Raw genomic sequence first — 21,450 nt, 5'->3', positions numbered from 1 at the left:
GGTATGAGTTATTAATTACAAACCGGTATCGGTATAAATCAAGGTTTTAAAATACGCGGTCCGACCGCCGGTCTAACCGGTCGGACCGTGAAACGGGTGATTAACCGTACCGGTTATTAGCTTCAATACGTGAACCTTACGAACCGGTTAAGATCCGGTTGGACCGGACGATTCGGACGGAAAAGTGATCCCGAAATTTCCGGTTGGAAAGGTTTTCTCTCTCCAAACACCAAAATTTCTACCAACAATCCTTGTTTCTGACCTGCGATAATGGTGTTTGTTTCTGCATTTTGTTGTTGGCGTTACTTCTTGTAATCTTTGTCCACTGTTTAAATAATAACAATGTATATTTGTAGAAGAATGCAAGAGAAGAAAGATTAGGATGAGACTGGATAGGGAAGAAAATGGAAGAGAAGAGAAGAGAAGAGAAGAGAAGAGAAGAGAAGAGAAGAAGGAATGGGACGGGAGAGAGAGAAAGAGAAGAAGGGATGTGATGGAAGAAAGGGCTGTGATGGAAGAAGGGATGGGACGGGAGAGAGAAAGAGAAGAAGGGATGGGACGGGAGAGAGAAAGAGAAGAAGGGATGGGACGGGAGAGAGAGAAAGAGAAGAAATGATGGGACAAGACGGAAAAAGAAGAAGGGATGTGATGGAAGAGATTGATAGAGAAAGAGAAAGAGAGAGAAAGAGAAAAAAAATGTGATAATGTTGCCCGGTTTAACCGGTGGTTGATACGGTTGAACCTGTTGAACCGGAATTCGTCCAAAAAACCGGTTTGATCACCGAAACGTTTTCAAAACCTTGGTATAAATGATATAAGGTATTAAATATTTGTTTAATTTAGTAATTTTTTTTAATAGTTTTTTAAATCTTTAATATTTATTAATTAATTATTAATTTGTTTGTTTAATTGTTAATAGGTGATAGATAATTGTTGGAATTGTTAATTTGATTGTAAGGAATTATGAATATTTGTTATTTTGATTTAAGAAAATTATGTTATATATTAATTTAATTAACAAATTATTGTGTTTAATTAATATTTATTTAATTATTTTTCATATATCTATATAATTATATATACTATTTATATACTAATAAATTTAAATTTATATAAAATTAAAATAAAATCTGGTTCAACCAATGTTATCAAAGTTGTAAGAAAAAAACCGGGTTTATAATCAAAACGTTTTCAAAACCATGATATAACATAAAATTGGCCGGCCGGCCGGCGAAATTAGTCGAAACTGGGCTCTGCAATTCCAGGCATCCATGACGGCAGACGATCCAAAACCTAGGTTCTTCGTGGCAATTCATGTGGGCGCGGGGTTCCACGCGCCGTCGAGTGAGACAGCTCTCAGGTCCATCATGAGACGAGCCTGCCTCGTCGCTGCTTCCGTTCTCAGCAATGTATTCTTCCATCCTTATTCTTTTTTTTTTAATTTATCTCTGTGCACATTTCATCAATGAGCAAAGTCTTCTGTAGTCTAATCCACTATCCTATGTAGAAATGCTGATTTTTGTTGCCTTTTCATTTTGCTCCCTTTATTTTTACTGTGTTTACTTGTCAACAGAAATTCGTAGATGGTTCCATCTTAACAGTATTAGTTTATTGTTATATGACTTTTTTAATGTGCTTCTTTATTCTGCTTGGATTCAGGGACCTGGTAGGTGTGTAGATGCTGTTTTAGCTGCAATTCACCTTTTGGAGGTGCGTTGGATTCTTATAAATTGTGTACATGTGCAATTAGATATTACCTTTTGGAAATAGATTGAAATTAAAAGGTACTATAGATATAGCAAGATAAGCTGTCATCTGTAACAACAAAGCATAGTGAAGTCGGGCACAATAACAATGAAGAATGTGCAAACATTAAGCCAAAAAAAACGATTATTTTGCCATCCTTCATAATAAAGCTCAAATGCAAATATTTTCCAAACCAACGACCAAATCATAACTACTTCACATCGCCCAACCATACCTTCACCTATATCAGTCGTCATCATCTAGGTCAACTAATGATCCCCAAAAACCTTGATTTTGAGGATCAAAAGTAATTTGTTCATTAGATAAACCATCAATCCTTAAACTAGAAACTTGTTGAGAACATGACTCACACAATCCATCATTAAGCCTAGAAGCTGGCTCGCATCCATAGTTTGGTTTTGTCTTGATAGCTTAAATCTATCTGATTTTGTGGGATTTCACATTACTTCTGAAGTCGAAGTGAGCATCTATTATTAGGAAAAGATTAAATTATTTTGTTGTGTCATTGAGAATTGGGACTTCATTGTTAGTAGAAATATTCAAGTAGTACTCATGATTCTGAGTATACTTCCAGCCACAAAAAAGTGGTTCTACTTCCTTCACCCAATTTAGGACTTAATTGACTTACTTGACTTAATTTGCTGGCTCGCATCTGTAGTTTGATTTTGTCTTGATATCTTAAATGTATCTGATCTTGTTGGGATTTCACATTGCTTGTGAAGTCGAAGTGAGCATCTATTATTAGGAAAAAATTAACTTAATTTGTTGTATCATTGAGAATTGGGGCTTCAAGTTAGTAGAAATATTCAAGTAGTACTCATGATTCTGAGTATACTTCTAGCCACAAAAAGCTGTCATACTTCCTTCACCAATTTAGCACTTAATTTAGTAGCTCTTTTAAAGGTGAGTGCAAATAAAAAAACATCTCTTGGATAAGCTTCCCACCCAGGTTAATTCCTGAAACCTTGTTTATGAACAGGATGATCCTAGCACAAATGCTGGACGTGGCTCAAACTTGACTGAAGATGGTCATGTGGAAGGTGATGCCAGTATAATGGATGGTAATTCTGGAATATTTGGGGCTGTTGGAGCAGTGCCAGGTAATGTATATGTGTAGTTGACATACAGTCTTTATCTCCTTGCTGTGTCTTGATCATATCTTGGGGTTTAATTTTCAATTGATGATTTACATTTTTCATAAAGCAAATATTAGCAGGTGTTAGAAATTGCATTCAAATTGCTGCTTTGCTAGTGAAGGAACAAATGGTCAGTTCATCATCCCATTTAGGCCGAATTCCTCCAATGTACCGTCACTCTTTCTCTATTTCCTTGTGTCTCATATTTGCCCATTTCCACTCTATGTTTAGTATACTTAGTGGTCAAAGCAAATTAGATTTTGTCACTGGAGATGAGTAGTTTAATGAAGATGTCTTATGATGATGTTGACATGTGCAATTTTTTTAATGTTTAAATGAAATATTGTTTTATTGATTTTCTCTTTTTTCAACTATCAAGATAACTACAAAATGAGATTAATAAGCTTGTGGAAAGTCTTCCCTCTGTTTAGTTGTAAAATCTCCAAGGAACATTAAACCTTTTGTCTAAACATGTTTTATTGATTTTTTCTTATTATTTATTTAAAGGGTAAACTTTTCATTAATGAGAAAATTGTTGTGAATGCGAGAAGCATTAAGGAAACAAAAAGAACTGGAAAAGAAAAATGGAACACAATTACAGAATTAGATTCCAATAAGCTCAAAGAAGTCCCATCCGTTGCATATTCCTTTCTTCTTGATAGTTGCGAGAGTAAGAAGAATGAAGTTTGATCTTAGCAATGCCATGCTTTTTCCATTGAGAGATTCTACGATTTCTTTCTTTCCAAATAGATCACCACATAATTGGGAGGATTGGCTTCCAACATGAACCAATATTGTTTGGAGTGCTCCGGTCATTTCATTTTTTCCAACATTCCCCCACAGTTAATGGCATCTCCCATTGAAGATTAATGATATTTTGGATAAGGGACCAAATTTTCTTTGCCATATGACAATCCAAGAGAAGATGGTTGACTGTCTCCTCGGAACTCTCACAAAGAACACATCTATTTTCCAAATGAAATCCCTTATTCTTGAGTTTGTCTTGTGTAAGGATGCCACCGTGAATGGCTTCCCATGCGAAGAACGTGATTCTCAACGGTAGCTTGGTTTTCCATAAGTCCTTCCAAGGAAAAGAAGATGGACTGATGTTGTTGAGGGAAGAGTAATTATAACTAACCTCGAATTTTGGAGAGTAGATGAGATTTAAGGAGTCGTGGATCAAGGAATAGTAACTTCAGAGAGAAGACCTCTAAGAAAGTCTGCCCTCAGACTATCATATAGGTTATTTATATAAAATCAGGGCTGTATTTTTATTACTTGTAGGTTTCAAGCATTGCTGTTACCTTAAAGATTCTGTTATAAATCTACTGGATTTTTTTTTTTCCTTTCCTGTTATGTAAAGCAATTCACAAGGTTTTGTGCATTCCTCTAGGCATGCCTTTGTTTTTGTGCATCTTTTAAGGCACATATTGTTTTTTATGTGTATCCTCTAGGGAAGGTCTTTTTTTTTGGGTTTAAGTTTTGATTTTCAAATTATTTTTTCTACTCTTTCCTAGGTTCTTGGTTGGCGAAGGTGCACGCAAATGGGCACAGTCAAAGGGTATTTCCTTGCCAGCATGCATACAAGAAGCCGATGAGGTAAGTCATCTAAAATTCAAAAGTATTTTCTACTGTGGGTCTGTTTTTTATGCATGATGCTAAATTTGTGCATCAACATAATGGACTCCATATGAGACAAGACTTTGGTTTTCCTAGGTTTGAAATGATCAACAAGACCTTTATGTTTTGTCAATTCAGTGGCTCATTACAGAAAAGTCGAAAAGACAGTGGAGAAAGTACCGAGCAATGCTTCATGAAGCCAAAACAATTACTGTAGATCATTCTAGTGAAGATACATCTAATCCTTGTGTGGCCTTGCCAGGTAATAACTAGCTTGTGAACCGGTTTCATACCAACATTTTTTAATATAATAGGTTAATGGTTTGTAAATTATGGAGTTGATGCCTCAAAAGGAAGGGCATATGTAGTATGAATGATTCTAGCTAACCAACTTTTCTTATCTTTTGTCATTTTTTATAATGTTTATTTTATAAGTTAATGCTTATTTAAATTGAAATATCTCGAAATGCGATTTAAATAAAATACAAGATTGACTAACCGGAACAAAAAATAAAAAGGGAAAACAGGGGACTCATTACATTGACTCAAAGCAACAAACTTGATCTTAAGTTGCAAGGAGGCGTAAAATTTCCTTTTCTTTTTTCTTCACAAGCTGCCTCTTTTTCCATACAGTTGAAGACTCTCGTTTCTTTCAAACCAAATGTGCCACAATTTACACATAAAAATGTGCCACAATTTACACATAAAAATGTGCCCCCGCCGTCCCCCAGAATTCTTAATTCCCTCTTCGCATTTGAAAAAGGAAACCATATATTGAAGAAGTCTTCCGATGTTGATGGAGGCAAACTTCCAACTCACATCTTTGATGCTGTCATCTTCCTCACATCCAACAAAAATGGGCACCACAAACACATGTAATTCGTGTTATGACATAGAGGACATCGACTTTCTAACTAAAGACTTGTCTTTTGGAACATCTTATCCAAATTGATAGATTTATGAAAAACAAGCCAAGAAGGAAGGGATAACTTGAACAAAATGAGTAGATTCCAAAGCCTTCCTCATTTAAACTCATCTGATTGTGCATTTGTAACAATTATAAAAGCTTTTCATGCTCAATCCCTTAACCCCTTCCATTGCCAACATTTCCTCGACACCAAAACAACTCTTTTCGTCCCTAGGAGCTCAAGAAGAGAATTAAGAAAGATTTATGTTCTCTAGGCTGTCTCCCAAAAAGTGATTCCTCCCGATGCCATCCTCCTAGTCGTCCCTTACTTTTTCCCTTTTGTTAACACCAACAACAGATCCTGAAATAGAATTCCAAGTGTCACATGACCAATCCATTTATCCAACTAAAAGCTAATTCACAACATATCTCCAAGTTTGACTTGATAGACATTTGAAAATTCCTTCCATCCTCGAATAATTTTGATCCATTGGCTGATAGATCATGATCTTCTTTGTAAATTTACACACAAAAATGTGCCCCCGCCATCCCCCCAGAATTCTTCTCTCCCTCTTTGCATTTGAAGAAGTCTTCCGATGTTGATGGAGGCAAACTTCCAACTCACATCTTTGTTGCTGTCATCTTTCTCACATCCAACAAAAACGGGCACCACAAACACACATGCAATTCGTGTTCTTGCTTATGACATAGAGGATATCGACTTGCAAACTAAAGACTTGTCTTTGGGAACATCTTATCCAAATTAATAGCTTTATGAAAAAACAAGCCAAGAATGAAGGGATAACATGAACGAAATGAGTGGATTCCAAAGCCTTTCTCATTTAAACTCATCTGATTGTGCATTTATTAACAATTATAAAAGCTTTTCCTGCTCAATCCCTTAACCCCTTCCATTCCAACATTTCCTCGACTTCAAAAAACTCTTTTCGTCGTCCCGGGGCTCAAGAAGAGAATTAAGCAAGATTAATGTGCTCTAGGCTGTCTCCTATAAAGAGATTCCTCCCGATGCCATCCTCCTAGTCGTCCCTTACTTTTTCCCTCTTGTTACACCAATAACAGATCCTGAAATAGAATTCCAAGTGTCTCGTGACCAATCCATTTATCCATCTAAAAGCTAATTCACAACCTATCTCCAAGTTTGAGTTGATAGAAATTTGAAAATTCCTTCCATCCTCAGATAATTTTTATCCACTGATTGATAGATCAGGATCTTCTTTGTAAATTGTAATCCATCTACCCTATCCAACCCAAAATTTTCTTTAGTCTATCTTCCAAAAAGATGTCTCCCCCAAATCCCCAAAGCCACTTTCTCATTATGGCTTTCACTTGCAATTGGCCTTTTAACCTTATCCTGAGCAACGAGGCACCCAATTCCTTTATTCACATGTGCTTATTTGGAATCACTTATAATTTTTGTTTTTTGTATCCAGATTTAGTTGCAAAGGAGAAACAACCAATGAGTTTATGAAATTGTCTTTTGACTAAGTTTAGTTTCCAAATGTATATGTACGCGGATCTAGATACTAAAAAAATAAATAAAGAAGTGTCTATAAATGTGCCATTGTTTACCAAAAAGAACTTTATTTGAATTGCTTACAACTTATCCACACACAAATAAGAGCTTTGAGTGAAGACATAATAATTGGAATTGTAGATAGTGCATTCTTTAAAAACACTAACACTCCCCCTGAGGATAGAAATCGGTTTTTGTTACCCTTGTGTTCCCTCCACCCTCATAAATTAGAACCTTCATGTTATGAGCTTTTTATTTTCCGTGTAGAAGTTCAACCATGTCATAATTCAGTGGGAGAGAAGGATCAATGTCAAATGTGGTCAAGTGCAACAAAAGATGACACGGTGATGGATACGGTTGGAGTTATTTGTGTTGATAATGAAGGAAATATTGCATCTGGAGCATCCAGCGGTGGAATTGCATTGAAGGTGATGACCAACACCATAGTCTTTTTGTGAAATTGGATGGTGATCGAGTATGTAATCATCTGTGCCGTTTTCTTATGATCTATTATTCTCACTGCTTACTACTTACTACTAATTCGAATGTTTTCATAGGAATGTGACTTATTATCACAGTTTAGAAATTTTTTTGGTTACTTATTTATAGAAATGACACATGACACAGATTTCTTTTACCTCCAAAATATCCATCTTGAGCACCAAATTGTTTCTTCTAATGGGTCCAGTTCTATCAATTGAAGTGATTTGGAAAAAGATACTCCATAATTCAATATGTATATTTCGAACCTCAGAACTAACGGAAATAAGCCCCTTAGTTCAAACCTCGTTTGACCATGTTGGATATCTAAGAAAGTTTTCCTCTAGCATAAAACAAGAAATATAATGATGTATGAATGTTGATCAGCTATTGAATGGAGACAGGAATCGTTTATTAACTACTCATTTATGATCATTTACTTCTCAAGTAATTTGCTTCTGCTCTTTCATATATCCTTTATGTTCAAATTCTGTGAGGATGATTTTCTTTCACATGCATATCAATTATTAATGATCTATTGTCTGTTAACTAACCGGGTTTAGTGGTTCTTCATGGAACTTATGAATTTTACATCAAATGAATTATTTGGAGCACCAAGTTTAAGAACTTAAGACGGCTGTGGTAGTTGAACAATTTGATTTACAGTACTCTATGATGTGAAGAAGATCATTATTTTCCTTCATTACATTACATTTCATTTCATTTACAATCAAAAAAATAAATTATGAATGCTTACGTGGGTATTCCTATTACTAAGAATTGATGTTTTTCTTGTTTATCAAAAAAGACTTGTTTTTTTTTTCATATTTTTGTATGTTCCATAGTTAATGTAAATATTTGATCTGAATCTTGAACAGGTAAGTGGGCGTGTGGGATTGGCAGCAACATACGGTTCAGGTTGTTGGGCCTCTTCAAAAGATCCTTTTGGAGCTCCATTCATAGTTGGTGGCTGTGTTACTGGTGCGGGTGAATATCTTATGAAAGGTTTTACAGCTAGAGAATGCTGCATCTCTTCGTCATTGTAGGTTTGAAATTTTCTAATGCTTTTTTCATTTGATTAAGAATAAGATATTCAATGTATTTTTGTGTGTTCTGATACAAATGAACTAGAATCTAGGCTGAGAAGAGAAGAAATTTCATTTAGAGAAGTAAGTTCATCATTACAAAATATTATCAGTCAATGAATACATTCCAATACTATTGTATCATTTCACCTAACATAAAGATTTACACATTCTCAAGGAAGTGAAATAAGCAAAATAATATTTGCTCAAATCAGAATTAAATTTTTTCTTTGATTGGCTTGTCGTATTTTCTTAAAGTTGGACCTGAATTATCTCTGGCCTCTGAAAGCTACCTTTAGATCTAGTCCGCCCATCAATTTTAAATTCTATTCAACCTAAGTCTAATCTGTCCATCAATTTTAAACTCAACCAATTAAATCCTAGCTCTCTATGCGTTCTAACTTGCTTGTGGAATATGTTACCCAATTAGGGTTCAATGGTGAAGATTGCAATTAATCAAGGGTCAGAATTCCCATAATTAGGAACAATCCTGGCCCTTGATTGATCCATCTCCATGTCGAACCCTAGATACAACTGAAATTCAACAAGCATAAATTCAGTACATATTACATCTTAAAAATCATAGATCTGTTGTTGGTATTGGAGCAAAACACACTGTATGGAAATAAATAAATAGGGTAAGGCGTACGTTAATATTCAATATTGAAAGGAACACTACTTGAGGTCCAAAATTGTAGTACAATGAATGTTAAATTGTTAACCTTATATAGGTTCATTCTCAAAACAACAATAAAATTACTTTGGGAAAAACCTATATCCCAGAATTGCTCTTTTAGGCCTTGTTTGATCTTGGGTTATGTGAATGATCTGTGGATTATTTGGAAAAATTATCAAAACATCCTTAGTATTATTTTATATTTTACAATGTTATAAAAAAAATAAAATAAGGGTATTTTGGTATTCTAGTTGATGATTAGTCTACAATTGCCACTAATATCCTAAAACTGGAACTATTTTCATTAATTTATTCATGCCCATATGCGTAGTAGTATAAAATAACAATTTAACATTATGATATAGGTCACAAGAAGGTCCAGCCTCTGCCTGCACAAAAGTTCTAAAATCGCTTATCTGTCACTCCAGCCAGACCAGTAATGATCAAAGTGCAGGAATTCTGCTTGTTCAAGCTGATGCTCCTATAAATGTGAGATTTTCTCATTTTCTTTTACTAGTTTGTAGTTTATAAATTAGTAAATTAAATTTATCTTCTCATTTTATTTTAAATTTCAGGCACCTGACGGTTTTCCAAGACTGAAAGCTGCAGAAATCGCAGCCACCTTCACTTCCTTGTCCTTTGGTTTTGGTTATTTTGGAAGTTCAATGGATCGGCCCAAGGTAATGTAAAAAATGCTTTGTTTGAAGTGAGAATTCAGTCTAAAAATCAATTTAAGAAATAAAGTCTGCCTGGAAACCATTATAGTGATTATCAAAACATCATATTTGTTTTCTTCTATAGCTTTGTAGCATCAGTTTTCCTGACCTGCTGACATTGAAAGATTTACCGCTGAGACAAGTTATTTGAAATGATTTTACAGGTTTCAATTCTTCGGAAGAGTAGTTCTGAACAACAAAAGCAGTTTGCAGCCCGAATTAATCTCTGATGAATTATGATAGTTTCTAGAGATCTAAGAAAGAAAGAGGCTTCTCTATCAGTTTGCAAATGGAAACAAGTATTTTGACCATATAATTGCACTTTCTCTTCTTAAAATATATTCACACTTTTTTTTAGTAGACTATATTATTATTGTTATAATGAACTTGCCATTTTTAAAGTACTAATTCCTTATTTATCTTAACTTTAGACCTTTTTCAGATAAATCTTATGGCTTTTTAGTGCCAAATAAAATTGCTATTTATTAGCCAATGTCTTCTTATAGGTTTAATTCATGTCAATTAGCTTTTGTATTATTTCTATGTTTTAAGCCAAAAAGAAGAAGAGGAAAGATTATCTCTATTTAACAATCCAGTTCCTCTGCTATCGAATGGAGTGTTCATATGTTGCGGACCAATCAAAATTCAGAAGCATTATTATATTAATAAATCAAAATTCGGTTGAAAGGAAGAGAGAACTCGAAACCCGGATTTCATTTCGGGTTCACCTCAAACATCGTTAACAGAATGTAAGGATACTCTATTATTGAGCGGAGTTTCCTTCGCTTCAGGCGCCATGTAAAACGAAATGACTGAAGAAATGCGCTTTTCAATGAAACTTACTTCCCTCCAGGGTCCATGTAAAACAGAATATTGGAAGAGATGCGCTATTCAGTGAAGGTTACAAAATGACTTATGAGATGCGCTTTTCAGTAAAGCTTACTTCGCTCTAGGGGCCATGCAAAACGAAATATTGGAAGATATACGATTTTCAGTGAAGCTTACTTCGCTCCAGGCGCCATGTAAAACCGAATGTAGAGATACAATATTGAGCGAAACTTCCTTCGCTCCGTGTGCCATGTGAAATTGATCAAAAAGACGTTTTTCCGTGAAACTTACTTCGTTTAAATTATTTTATATGCCTAGAGGTTAATGTAAAACCTCCAACACATCCATGTAAAGATATTTTAGCGGTCATGTAAAAACATTTATTCATTCATGTATGTAAACCCTTTGGAGAATTAAAGCAAGTCCCTAGTTAGTGAAGCTGTCTTCGTTTCTGATTTTGCAAACGCAACCTTGTGAAGCTGTCTTCGATTATGAATTTACAAACGCAACCTAGCGAAGCTAGCTTCATTTATGTTTTAATTTTTGTGAAGTTAAATTCACTTAATGAAGGATTAAAACAAAAATTTTCCGCTGCAATCCCACTATTATAGATTTTCATTTTTTGAGGAAACTGTTCACATTCTCTCTCTCTCAGCGATCATCTTTCTTTGAACTTTGAAACCCTAAAGTATTCTTTTATTCTATAAATATTTCTTGTGAAAATGTCACAAAACGAAGGCAACAACATGCTAGTAGATACTTCCAACTCCCATGAGATCGTATTGGCGGTTTATAACAGCATAAACGAAACCGTCCCCAATCATGTATTCAACGACAAAGCTGACGATAAATCAGAGAGGTATGTTATTTTGATTCATATTGTATTTTTAGTTTTTTATTACTATTACACCCGTTTATTCCATTTCTTTTGTAAAATACTAATTTTTGTTCTCTCACTGAAAATTATGTGTTGTAGGGTTATTACGAATCAATATGAAAGGAAAAGGAAGAGGAATACGAAGACGAAGTCATCGACTGATGAATCAGCTTCCATTGTTGTTGTAGGAGCTACTAATACTGCATGTCGATGATGAATTATCACCTCCCCAAAACCAAAACCATCAATAAAAGGAAAGTAGTATTTCTAACAAGATCATCCCCTCATGGCTTTTTAACATGATTCCTAAATTTAGTGTAGAATAGAAGGAAGTTGTGAAGGAAATCGGGTTTGATTCTTTTCTTACATTGAGTGTCTCCAATTGCCCTGTTCATTTTTTGAAACACGTAGTCAGAAGTTTTGACCTCAAGAAGAGTTCTCTAGTATTGGGAAACGGTGATGAGATCCTTATCGATGAAGACCTTGTCCAATCCGTGCTGAACCTCCCAAGAGGGCCAATCAACATAGTTGAGTCCACTAGGGCGGACAAGAATAATGAACCTGACTATTTTAATTTCTTGAGGGCTTGGAAGGTCAGATGGAGCGTAAATGAATCAACTTCAGCTCCTGAAACAAGTTTTATGATACCCAAGATATTAAGTAACACAAGTGTAGACAATGATTTCAAAATCGACTTTGTTGTCTCAAGTTTTTTATGTCCAGTTAAAAATTCACGAGCCAGGTAAACATTTTTTTTTAAATTCTATTATATATGTGTTTGTATTTGTGAATACTTATACATGTATTATTAATTCAGGTTCAAAATTCTCAAATTCTTAATGGATGCTGATAACATAAAGAACCTTAACTGGTGCATATTCACACTAAAATGATTGGTTGAAAGTGTCGAAAGATGACAAAAAAGATAAAGAAAAAAAATCCAAATTTTGATGGACCTCTAACCTTTTTATTGGTAAATATTCTATTCACTAATAATTACTCTCTTGTATATGATTTATAGATATAAAATATTCACTAACATGTTTCCCTTTTTTCAGATATGCTACCTAGATGATGTTTTTGTCAATGGTGTACGTCATCCTTATGAAAGGTCTTTTCCAATCATCTCTTGTTGGGATGACACCACATTGTCAGAGATTACCATGTTAGAATCTCGAGCAGGTGATTTTGGACTTGGTAGGGCAAGGGCACGCCTACCAGAAAAAGAACATGAGATTCAAGTTAATTTATTGGAATTACCTGAAGACGACGAAGATGTATATTCAATGAACAAATTGACTCACATTTGTCTTTTCTTTCATGTTTTTGAGACTAATAAAATATGTTTTTTTATAATATACAGATGTTAACATCTAAAGTCTCGCAAACTTTTAAAGATACGGCTCAACATCTGTTATACCCATCAGCCGAGTGGAGAAATGCAACATTGATCCTAAGCCTATTTTTGAGACCGGTTTCCTGAACCTAACAGAGTCAGAAGTTTTCATGAAACACTTGAAAGTGTATAATGCATAGGGTTGTGTAAATAGGGAAGATTCTCCAAAGGAGACAGTTGGGGACAATTTAGATAGTGCGGACTTGAAAATGAATAGTCCCCTAGTTGAAGACCCCTGTGAGGATTCAAATGCAGACAATGAAGATAGTCTAGCACACTCTGTTCAAAGGAATGATTCAGGCGAGAAAACCAAACCAAAATTCATGGGCACCTTCAATCCCCCTACATAAAAATCGTTGCCAAGAGATTGGCCGATTTTGTGTTTACTGAAGACCTTGATAAAACGTAAGTGAAACAAGTTTTTCTCAATTTAAAATATTAAAGTAGTTATCTTCTAAATTAATCTACTTTGCATGGAGGTACTGTACGAAGGGTTTCCCAATAATATAACCCGTGCCCAATTTCAATCAATGAAAGAAAAAGTTGCGAACGAAGTGGTGGACGCTTGGGCCCTAAATTTGCACTTCAAATTTAGTAGGTTTGCAAGACATGAAAATTGAATAATTTGTTTTTCAACATCATCATATGTAAGTGCTTCACTTGGTTTTGTGCTATGTATTGCTCAATGTTCATAACATTGATAATTTAGAGTTTATTTGTAGGTTAATATGCACACATTATTTGCCTCTACCTGATGAAGAACTAGAAAATAACAGAAGAACACATAAAAAATGCTGACCTGGTATGTACATAATCATTACAAGTAAGGAATTTCGTTTATGCTTATATGCAATGATATCCAATAATTCTTGTTTGTATTCTTTTTACAGATATTCTTACCGGTCATCCAAAGAGGGCATTACTTTGTTGTATGTGCCAATATGTCTCTTTCTAAAATCGAAATACTAGATAACAACGGAATTCCGCGTGCTGTTAAATTTCTAAATAAGTATACCAATTTTACAAACCACAACCAAAATTTTGTTTCTTTTTTGAAAGAACTAGGCCTATTAGAATTAGCTGAAAAAATTGAAAAAATGAAGAGGACACCTGTAAAACTGAAGTGGCAAGATAAAAAAAACAAAACCTGTTGTGCTTTATATTGTATGAGGCATATGGAAACATATAGAGGAGATCGAACGAACTGGGACATTGACATCACTATCGACAATGTAAGTGTTAAACATATGTTCTTCATTGACATTTTTTTTATATTTGCTTATACTTTCTCTTGTTGTTTTGAAAGTCGAAGAAGCTTTGAGTACACCGAGGATTACATATTTATACATAATTCTTATATCAGACCTTAATGACAATAAGATTAACTTAAAGAATTCACTTAAATTAAGAAAATAGTTGTATGTATAAATGAATTTTAATTAGTTTAATTTCACATTATGCACTTATAAACTTTAATGATAATAATAGTTTTAAATGATTATATTTCGCATTATGCACTTATTGTACAATGGTTATAATAGTTTTTCATATTGTTGTTATTTGTTTTCTTATGATTCACTTATATGATAATAATATAAGAGTGTACATTTCATATAACACCATTACCGGAATAATATAAAAACATCACTACATTAATCTTAAAACATTTATTCCTTTCATGTAACACCACTACCGGAATAATGTAAAAACATCACTACATTAATGTTAAAACATTTATTCCTTTCATGTAACACCACTGCTGGAGTAATATAAAAATATTAATCCATGAATGAAAAATCATTTCTTCCTTCATCAACAGGCACTACAAGAAATTCTTTCGACTCTTCAACTTCAGAGCTCTCACTATCTGTCATCTATTTAGTCTCTCTCTCTCTATTTTAACTCTCTCCCTCCTAAGTCTCTACCGGAAAACAAACAAAACAAGTTCATTGACTACCTCATTCTCTTCATTTAGTGATTCACTCATAGATTACTTAGGAGTCAAAAATGCTTGTTTTATCGCAGCAACAGTTGGAGCGATACGTAAGTTTGATCACCGAAGACCCTAACCCTTTTGGTGTCTATGATGTAGATAAAATTCTACCGCTTATCTGAATAAATATTGATAGAGTGCTGATGGCCCACATGCAGAGCAGATGGAGTCCGAATAGTCGTTCTTTTATCATTGGGGACATGCACATCTGCCCGATGATTGAAGACTTTAATTCAATTCTCATGTGTGGGTCTAATGTAATCATGGTTCTGTCTATCGATCATTAATCTCAATTTGCATTCGAAATTCTCTATAACTTCTATGGTTGTACAATGTTTGACGCTGCATTGTTTACCATTCAACATTTATTTATCAATATGACACACCTAGACGATTATATTTGACGTGTACAGGGAGCGGACATGAACATCAACCACACACAAAGCAAACTAATCATGCTTGTGGTTCTTTCTCATTTTTTTTGTCTCCGACTGAAGGATGACAACCTTCAGATAGGCTCCTGGAGGTAGTTCCTGCACTGATGGGAAATGTCCGAGGTTTGGATGGACTTGTACTCGTCGGGACACTCATTGGTCTCAACGCCTTTGTTCCAAACCCAACTAACTATTCCCATAAAGGATCACCTTTGGTTCTATACCTCTGGTTGTTGGACAAATTACATATGTTGCCCCGTCCGTCAATTCCTTATTCTTCCTTTACAAATCTTCAGTTGCAAAGGATGGTAGGAGTCATGGCTGGCAATTTCAATTATGATGATCACCCAATTTGATTCATTGTTACGTGGTATCTCTTTAATAATATGATGTACGAGATGGGGGGTTCTCCATTCATCATTGTATTGGGATTGGAGGGATCTACCTCCTACTGTACTGCAATCATATTTTGAAAATTTGTCTGCGAAACCCCCTTCCTTGGAATGCAATCATTCATTCTCCGGACACGAGGCCTATTTCTCCTGATCTTTACCTCATTTACCCATCAAGATTGGAGCTTGCTCTTACAGTTCAATTCCCCAATTGATGGATCAATGTTGTGAATGTAGCAGTTAAGCTATACATTCCACCTGTCGTCGAACAAAAAGTCGTAGCTATGACATGACCGTATGACGAGCTCTGATACAGATTAGGGATGATACGAATTTGGTTGTTTAATTTATTTATTTACATCTGATTACTAGAGCTTGTGAACTATTGTGTTGTTTGGTTGCTTCATTTGAACTGTTTTGTGTACCCAAATGCAAATCAAAATTTGTAATAGTATGAATCATTATCATTATGAATGCTTTCTATATGTTTGTCATTTTCATGTACAACTATAATGTAAAATCAATTATGCATTCATGGAAATCATCTTACAATGTAAAAAATGGTAAACAAGCACTAGAAAACGAAGCTTGTTTCATTTGTTAATTATAGTTTACAATGCTTATAGAGAACGAAACTTGCTTCACTTGTTAATTATTATATATTTAAGTTAATTTTTATTCATTAAAACGTTAATGTAAAACCACTAAGGCATTCATGTAAAAAAAAGGGTTCATGAAAAGCGTCTCACCGCTTCATGTAAAACCCCTAATACAGTGTACGGCATTATCTCTTTTCCAACTGCTACCATCCCATCAATTTATTATATATTTCAATTCATTATTTTATAATTGACATAATTATATATGAAATTAAAATATATATAACAATTAATTTATTTATATGAGGATTCGATATAACGTTAACGTAAAAGACAAATTAATATTTTCAAATTAACACAATCCTTCTTATATTATTGTAAAATCATTATTATTATTATTATCAATCGGATTGGATGAACTACATTCCATTCCATTACAAAGTTTTATAAACAATTCTATATTATTCATCTGCATCTACAACATTACAACGTTTGATAAACAGTTCTACATTATAACAATATTCATCTGCATCTGCATTGAAGTAACCACAACGGATATCCCAACCGACGGACATTCCAAATCATTTAAGGAGATTCCCACAACTGATGATTCCCACCTGGTGAGATATCTCTTATTTCAGATGTTTTCCACCCCAGGGAATCTCCTACAATTGTCTCTTCCCACCAGTGGTGGACATGCATCATCTTCATTTGGTCGGTAACTTCAATTTCAGGTATGAAGAATTCGTAGTCATTGAAGATGTTTTTCACAACAACTGGACACTCTTCATCTTCATTGAAAATGTTTTCTACCACATAGAATCTCCCAAAGAGTATATCCAAACAAAAGATCTTAAACAACACACTCACAATGCTAATGTTGAAAAAATTTCATTTAGGTTGGGAAAAATATCTCATTTAAGCCCCTCCTTTATAGAAAAGAGTTTATAGCGAGTCGAGATTGCTTCACTAGTCACTCCCACCACTATCGTGATGAAATATCACATCGGAGGACGAGTCTGTTGTAGACTCATCTATTTTCCAATGGCTACCATCCCATCAATGGTCAATCTGCATTAATGAATTAATTATATGTATAATTTAATTTTTATTCATAAAAATATTCATGTAAAACCACTAAGGCATTCATGTAAAAACATTAAAGGGTTCATGAAAACCAATTCCAGGCTTCATGTAAACCCTACTTAGGTTACAGGGAACAAACGCTAGCTAATGAAGTTTTCTTCACTATTTATTTGAAGCGCCAAATTTTTTGTCATGTCAATTCACATGTCATGTATTTCAATTCGTAGGACGGTCGTAGTCTTTATACGACCTTATTTCCAACTCCTACCATCCAATCAATGGTCAATCCGTAATAATTCATTTATTATATATTTCAATTACTTTTTATTCACACTTTAAACAAGCGCAAGCTAGTTAAGCTTGCTTCACTTAATCGAGGTTCTTATATTTTAGCAATAACTAATTATATATAACATTCAATAACCAATTATATATAACATTTCATCAGCGAAGCTACTGGTGAAGCGGTAACGAGTGAAAATTGCTTCACTTAATCGAGGTTCTTATATTTTAGCAATAACTAATTATATATAACATTTCATGAGCGAAGCTACTGGTGAAGCGATAACGAGTGAAGCGTGCTTCACTTAATCGAGGTTCGTATATTTTAGCAATAACTAATTATATATAACATTTCAAATTTCATGTGAAACCACTAAGGCATTCATCTAAAAACGTTAACGGCGTCATGAAAACTCATTCGCGACTTTATGTATACCCTACTTCATGTATAACATTTCATGAGCGAAGCTACTGGTGAAGCGGTAACGAGTGAAGCCTACTTCACTTAATCGAGGTTCTTAAATTTTAGCAATAAATAATTATATATAAAATTTCAAAGTTCATGTGAAACCACTAAGGCATTCATGTAAAAACGTTAACGGCGTCATGAAAATCCATTCGTGGCTTCATGTATACCCTACGTCATGTATAATATTTCATGAGCAAAGCTACTGGTGAAGCGGTAACGAGTGAAGCTTGCTTCACTTAGTCGAGATTATTATATTTTAGCAATAACTAATTATATATAACATTTCAAAGTTCATGTGAAACCACTAAGGCATTCATGTAAAAATGTTAACGGCGTCATGAAAACCCATTCACGGTTAACGAGTGAAGTTACAAGTGAAGCTATGAGAAAGTATTTTTAAAATATAATTTATCAATCCCGACTCTGGCCGTTCGACCCTAAGGTTACTCTTCTCTAGACGTCCGCTTTCCGGATTCTCTCCGTTCGTTCCCCCCTGAAGCTAGTTCTCTTTCGGTATCGATCTTCTACTGTTGCGATAATGGTAAAAAGGGTTTCTTTTTTCGGTGCTGGTCTTTCTCGTTTGCTTATTTATATTTGTTTGAAGCTAAAAGTTAATCTATCATTTGAGGATTAGAATTCGGAGAAGCAAATAGTTACATATATTGAATCGACGACGGAAATGGAATTTAAAACTAGTAGGTAATTATTCTAATGTTAGAAAATGTACATATTTGCTTGCTTTCTATTAATGTAGTTCATTGATTGTTTTATATACGCTACACATATATTAATGTAGGGTTAAACTAAAGAAAAGAAAAGTCAAGGCATCAAGTACGCCATCGACACCCTTGGACATACTGGCAACAATTGCTAATGAAGAACTTAATGAGAAACATGTTAAGAAAAGAAGAAAGACTCATGAACCTGATGTTGATTTTAAGAGTCGAACCTCTCCATTGGGCCTTCACTACCTGGTGAAGAGATTATCCGAAGAACAAAAGGATGATGTAATGGACATAGGATTTGGTTCCCTTATTTTATTGGACATATCGAAATGCCCAATGGAATTCACCCGGTGCATTTTGAGTCTCTTCAAACCCAAAAGGAGGAGCATTGTCCTAAATACTGGAGAGGAGATTCAGATTGATGAAGAGGATGTTCAATGTGTATTGAACATTCCTATAGGGGAATTAGAAATTATAGAGTGTGTTGGAATCCGCACGGACGACTAGGAGTACAAGGAAAATCTTAGAGCATGGAGAAGGAGATGGTGATTTGAGAACAGTGGAGGTCCTTCGACCCATATCATGCCGAAGAAGATTCTACATAATACAGCCGGAGATAGTAACTTCAAGATAGACTTTGTTGTGTTTATTGTATCCAGTTTTTTGTGGACTTTGCAAAATCCACAGTGCAAGTATACCCAAACTACCTAGCAAAATTCTATGTAATTTGATTTCGACATTCTTGTAAAATTATTTTATCTCGGTATAAAGCAAACTCGACTGTCATGTAAAATGATTTGAACTTCTTTTTTTTTATCCAGATTCAAAATCTTGAAATCTCTACAGGATGTATTTAAACTTAAAGATTACAACTGGTGGAAGTTACTTTAGACGGACTTGTTGAAAGTACTTATAATTGGGAAAAAAATAAGTCATCATATTTCCATGGACCACTTACGTTTCTTTTGCTGAGTGTACAAATTTATTTGCAGCATGTTGTAGTTTAATAATTTTTATTTCTTTAACGTAATATATTGATTAATGTAAATGTATCAGTTGCACTACTTGGACCGGGTCGTTAAGTACAAGGTAAACAGTAAGATCTAAAGAAATTTCCCAATTTTGGGATGCTGGGATGACTAGAAGATGTACGACAGGGTTGGGTATGAGTCTGCACATGGGGGGTTTGGACATGGTAGGGTCATTGATCGCATAACCATTCCGAATGAGCAACCTCTGAATCTCCAAAATATAAAGCCTTAGACTGAGCGACCACCACATGAACAAGCTCATGATGACAAGCTTAAGACTGAGATACCCCCGAATGACCAAAATCAGAAACCTAGGACTAAGTAGCCTCCACATGAACAAGCTCGGGTTGACAAGCCTAAGACTAAGCTGACCCCGAATGACCAAAATCAGAAGCCTAGGACTGAGAAGCCTCCACACGAACAATCTCGGGATGACAAGCCTAAGAATGAGCTTCCCCCGAATGACCAAAATCAGAAGCCTAAGATTGATCAGCCTCCACATGAACAAGCTCGGAATGATCAAATTGTGAAGCCTCCACATGTTTGAGTAAGGTTGCTGCCACTACAGAAGCATTGGCACAATGTGCTAAATATCTAAATGAGGTGCACCACATTAACACAATTGAACTTGTCCAATCTGATTTTGAGCGTTTTACAATAGTTGTAAACTACCATTCAATCCTGAAGGAAGGTTTAGTAAGGATCTTAGACCAGACAAAACATCACCAACCAAGAGAACAACAACATCCTCCCACAATCGAAGCCAACAAGAACAACATCCCTCCCACAACCGAAGCCAACAAAAACATCAGTCCTCCCACAACCAAAGAAAATAAGAACATCATTCCTCCCACAACCGAAGCCAACAAGATCATCATTCCTCCCACAACCGAAGCAACAAGAACATCATTCCTCCCACAACCAAAGCCAACAAGAACATCATTCCTTCCACAACCGAAGCCAACAAGAACATCATTCCTCCCACAACCAAAGCCAACAAGAACATAATTTCTCCTACAAATTTGTTCAAGAAGTAGTTTCTGGACCATCGAAGCCCATAAATTTACGCACAAAATAACCCCGAAATTTGAAAACCGATTGGTTAAGCGAGGCAATCACCATCGAAACCAGCAATAACTCTCCTCTCATGTCGGTAGTAAAAACTGAAGAACAATGCCTATCTATTCTACCATAGTACCACCGCCACTTAAACCTACATCGCCTCGTCTATCATAATGATGAACAAAAAATGAAAGAATGGATTGAAGGATTAAAATTGCCCCTAGAATTGAAAAACCCCTATAACGATAAAATATTTCTAGATGTCAATATATTGTCAACCAAGCAAAAGTTAATTCTAGGGTTTATATTTGATAAAGGACAAAAATCATGGTAATGTTTCATATACATTCTTATT

At 34.8% G+C, this 21,450-nt stretch overlaps 1 protein-coding gene across 3 annotated transcripts; it reads left to right on the top strand.

Annotated features, from left to right (window-relative positions):
- The first annotated feature begins 1,237 nt into the window (after positions 1–1,237).
- LOC124940642 (putative threonine aspartase) lies at positions 1,238–10,357 on the top strand. 3 transcript variants are annotated; one of them, XM_047481166.1, is made up of 11 exons: positions 1,238–1,409; positions 1,660–1,710; positions 2,747–2,867; positions 2,984–3,071; positions 4,421–4,502; positions 4,662–4,785; positions 7,232–7,392; positions 8,323–8,486; positions 9,571–9,694; positions 9,781–9,885; positions 10,086–10,357. In XM_047481166.1, exons 1-11 carry the CDS (start codon positions 1,272–1,274, stop codon positions 10,149–10,151), a joined length of 1,224 nt encoding a protein of 407 aa, XP_047337122.1. In that variant the 5' UTR covers positions 1,238–1,271; the 3' UTR covers positions 10,152–10,357. The 3 variants fall into 3 exon arrangements, with proteins under 3 accessions (XP_047337122.1, XP_047337123.1, XP_047337121.1); XM_047481167.1 differs by having other exon boundaries at positions 2,981–3,071; positions 7,235–7,392; XM_047481165.1 differs by having other exon boundaries at positions 2,981–3,071.
- Positions 10,358–21,450: the final 11,093 nt, after the last annotated feature.

This window comes from Impatiens glandulifera, chromosome 5 (genome assembly GCF_907164915.1).
Source record: "Impatiens glandulifera chromosome 5, dImpGla2.1, whole genome shotgun sequence".
In the NCBI taxonomy this organism is placed as follows: domain Eukaryota; kingdom Viridiplantae; phylum Streptophyta; class Magnoliopsida; order Ericales; family Balsaminaceae; genus Impatiens; species Impatiens glandulifera.
The sequence above is the reverse complement of the archived record's forward strand: the minus strand, read 5'-3'. Positions and strand labels throughout refer to the sequence as shown.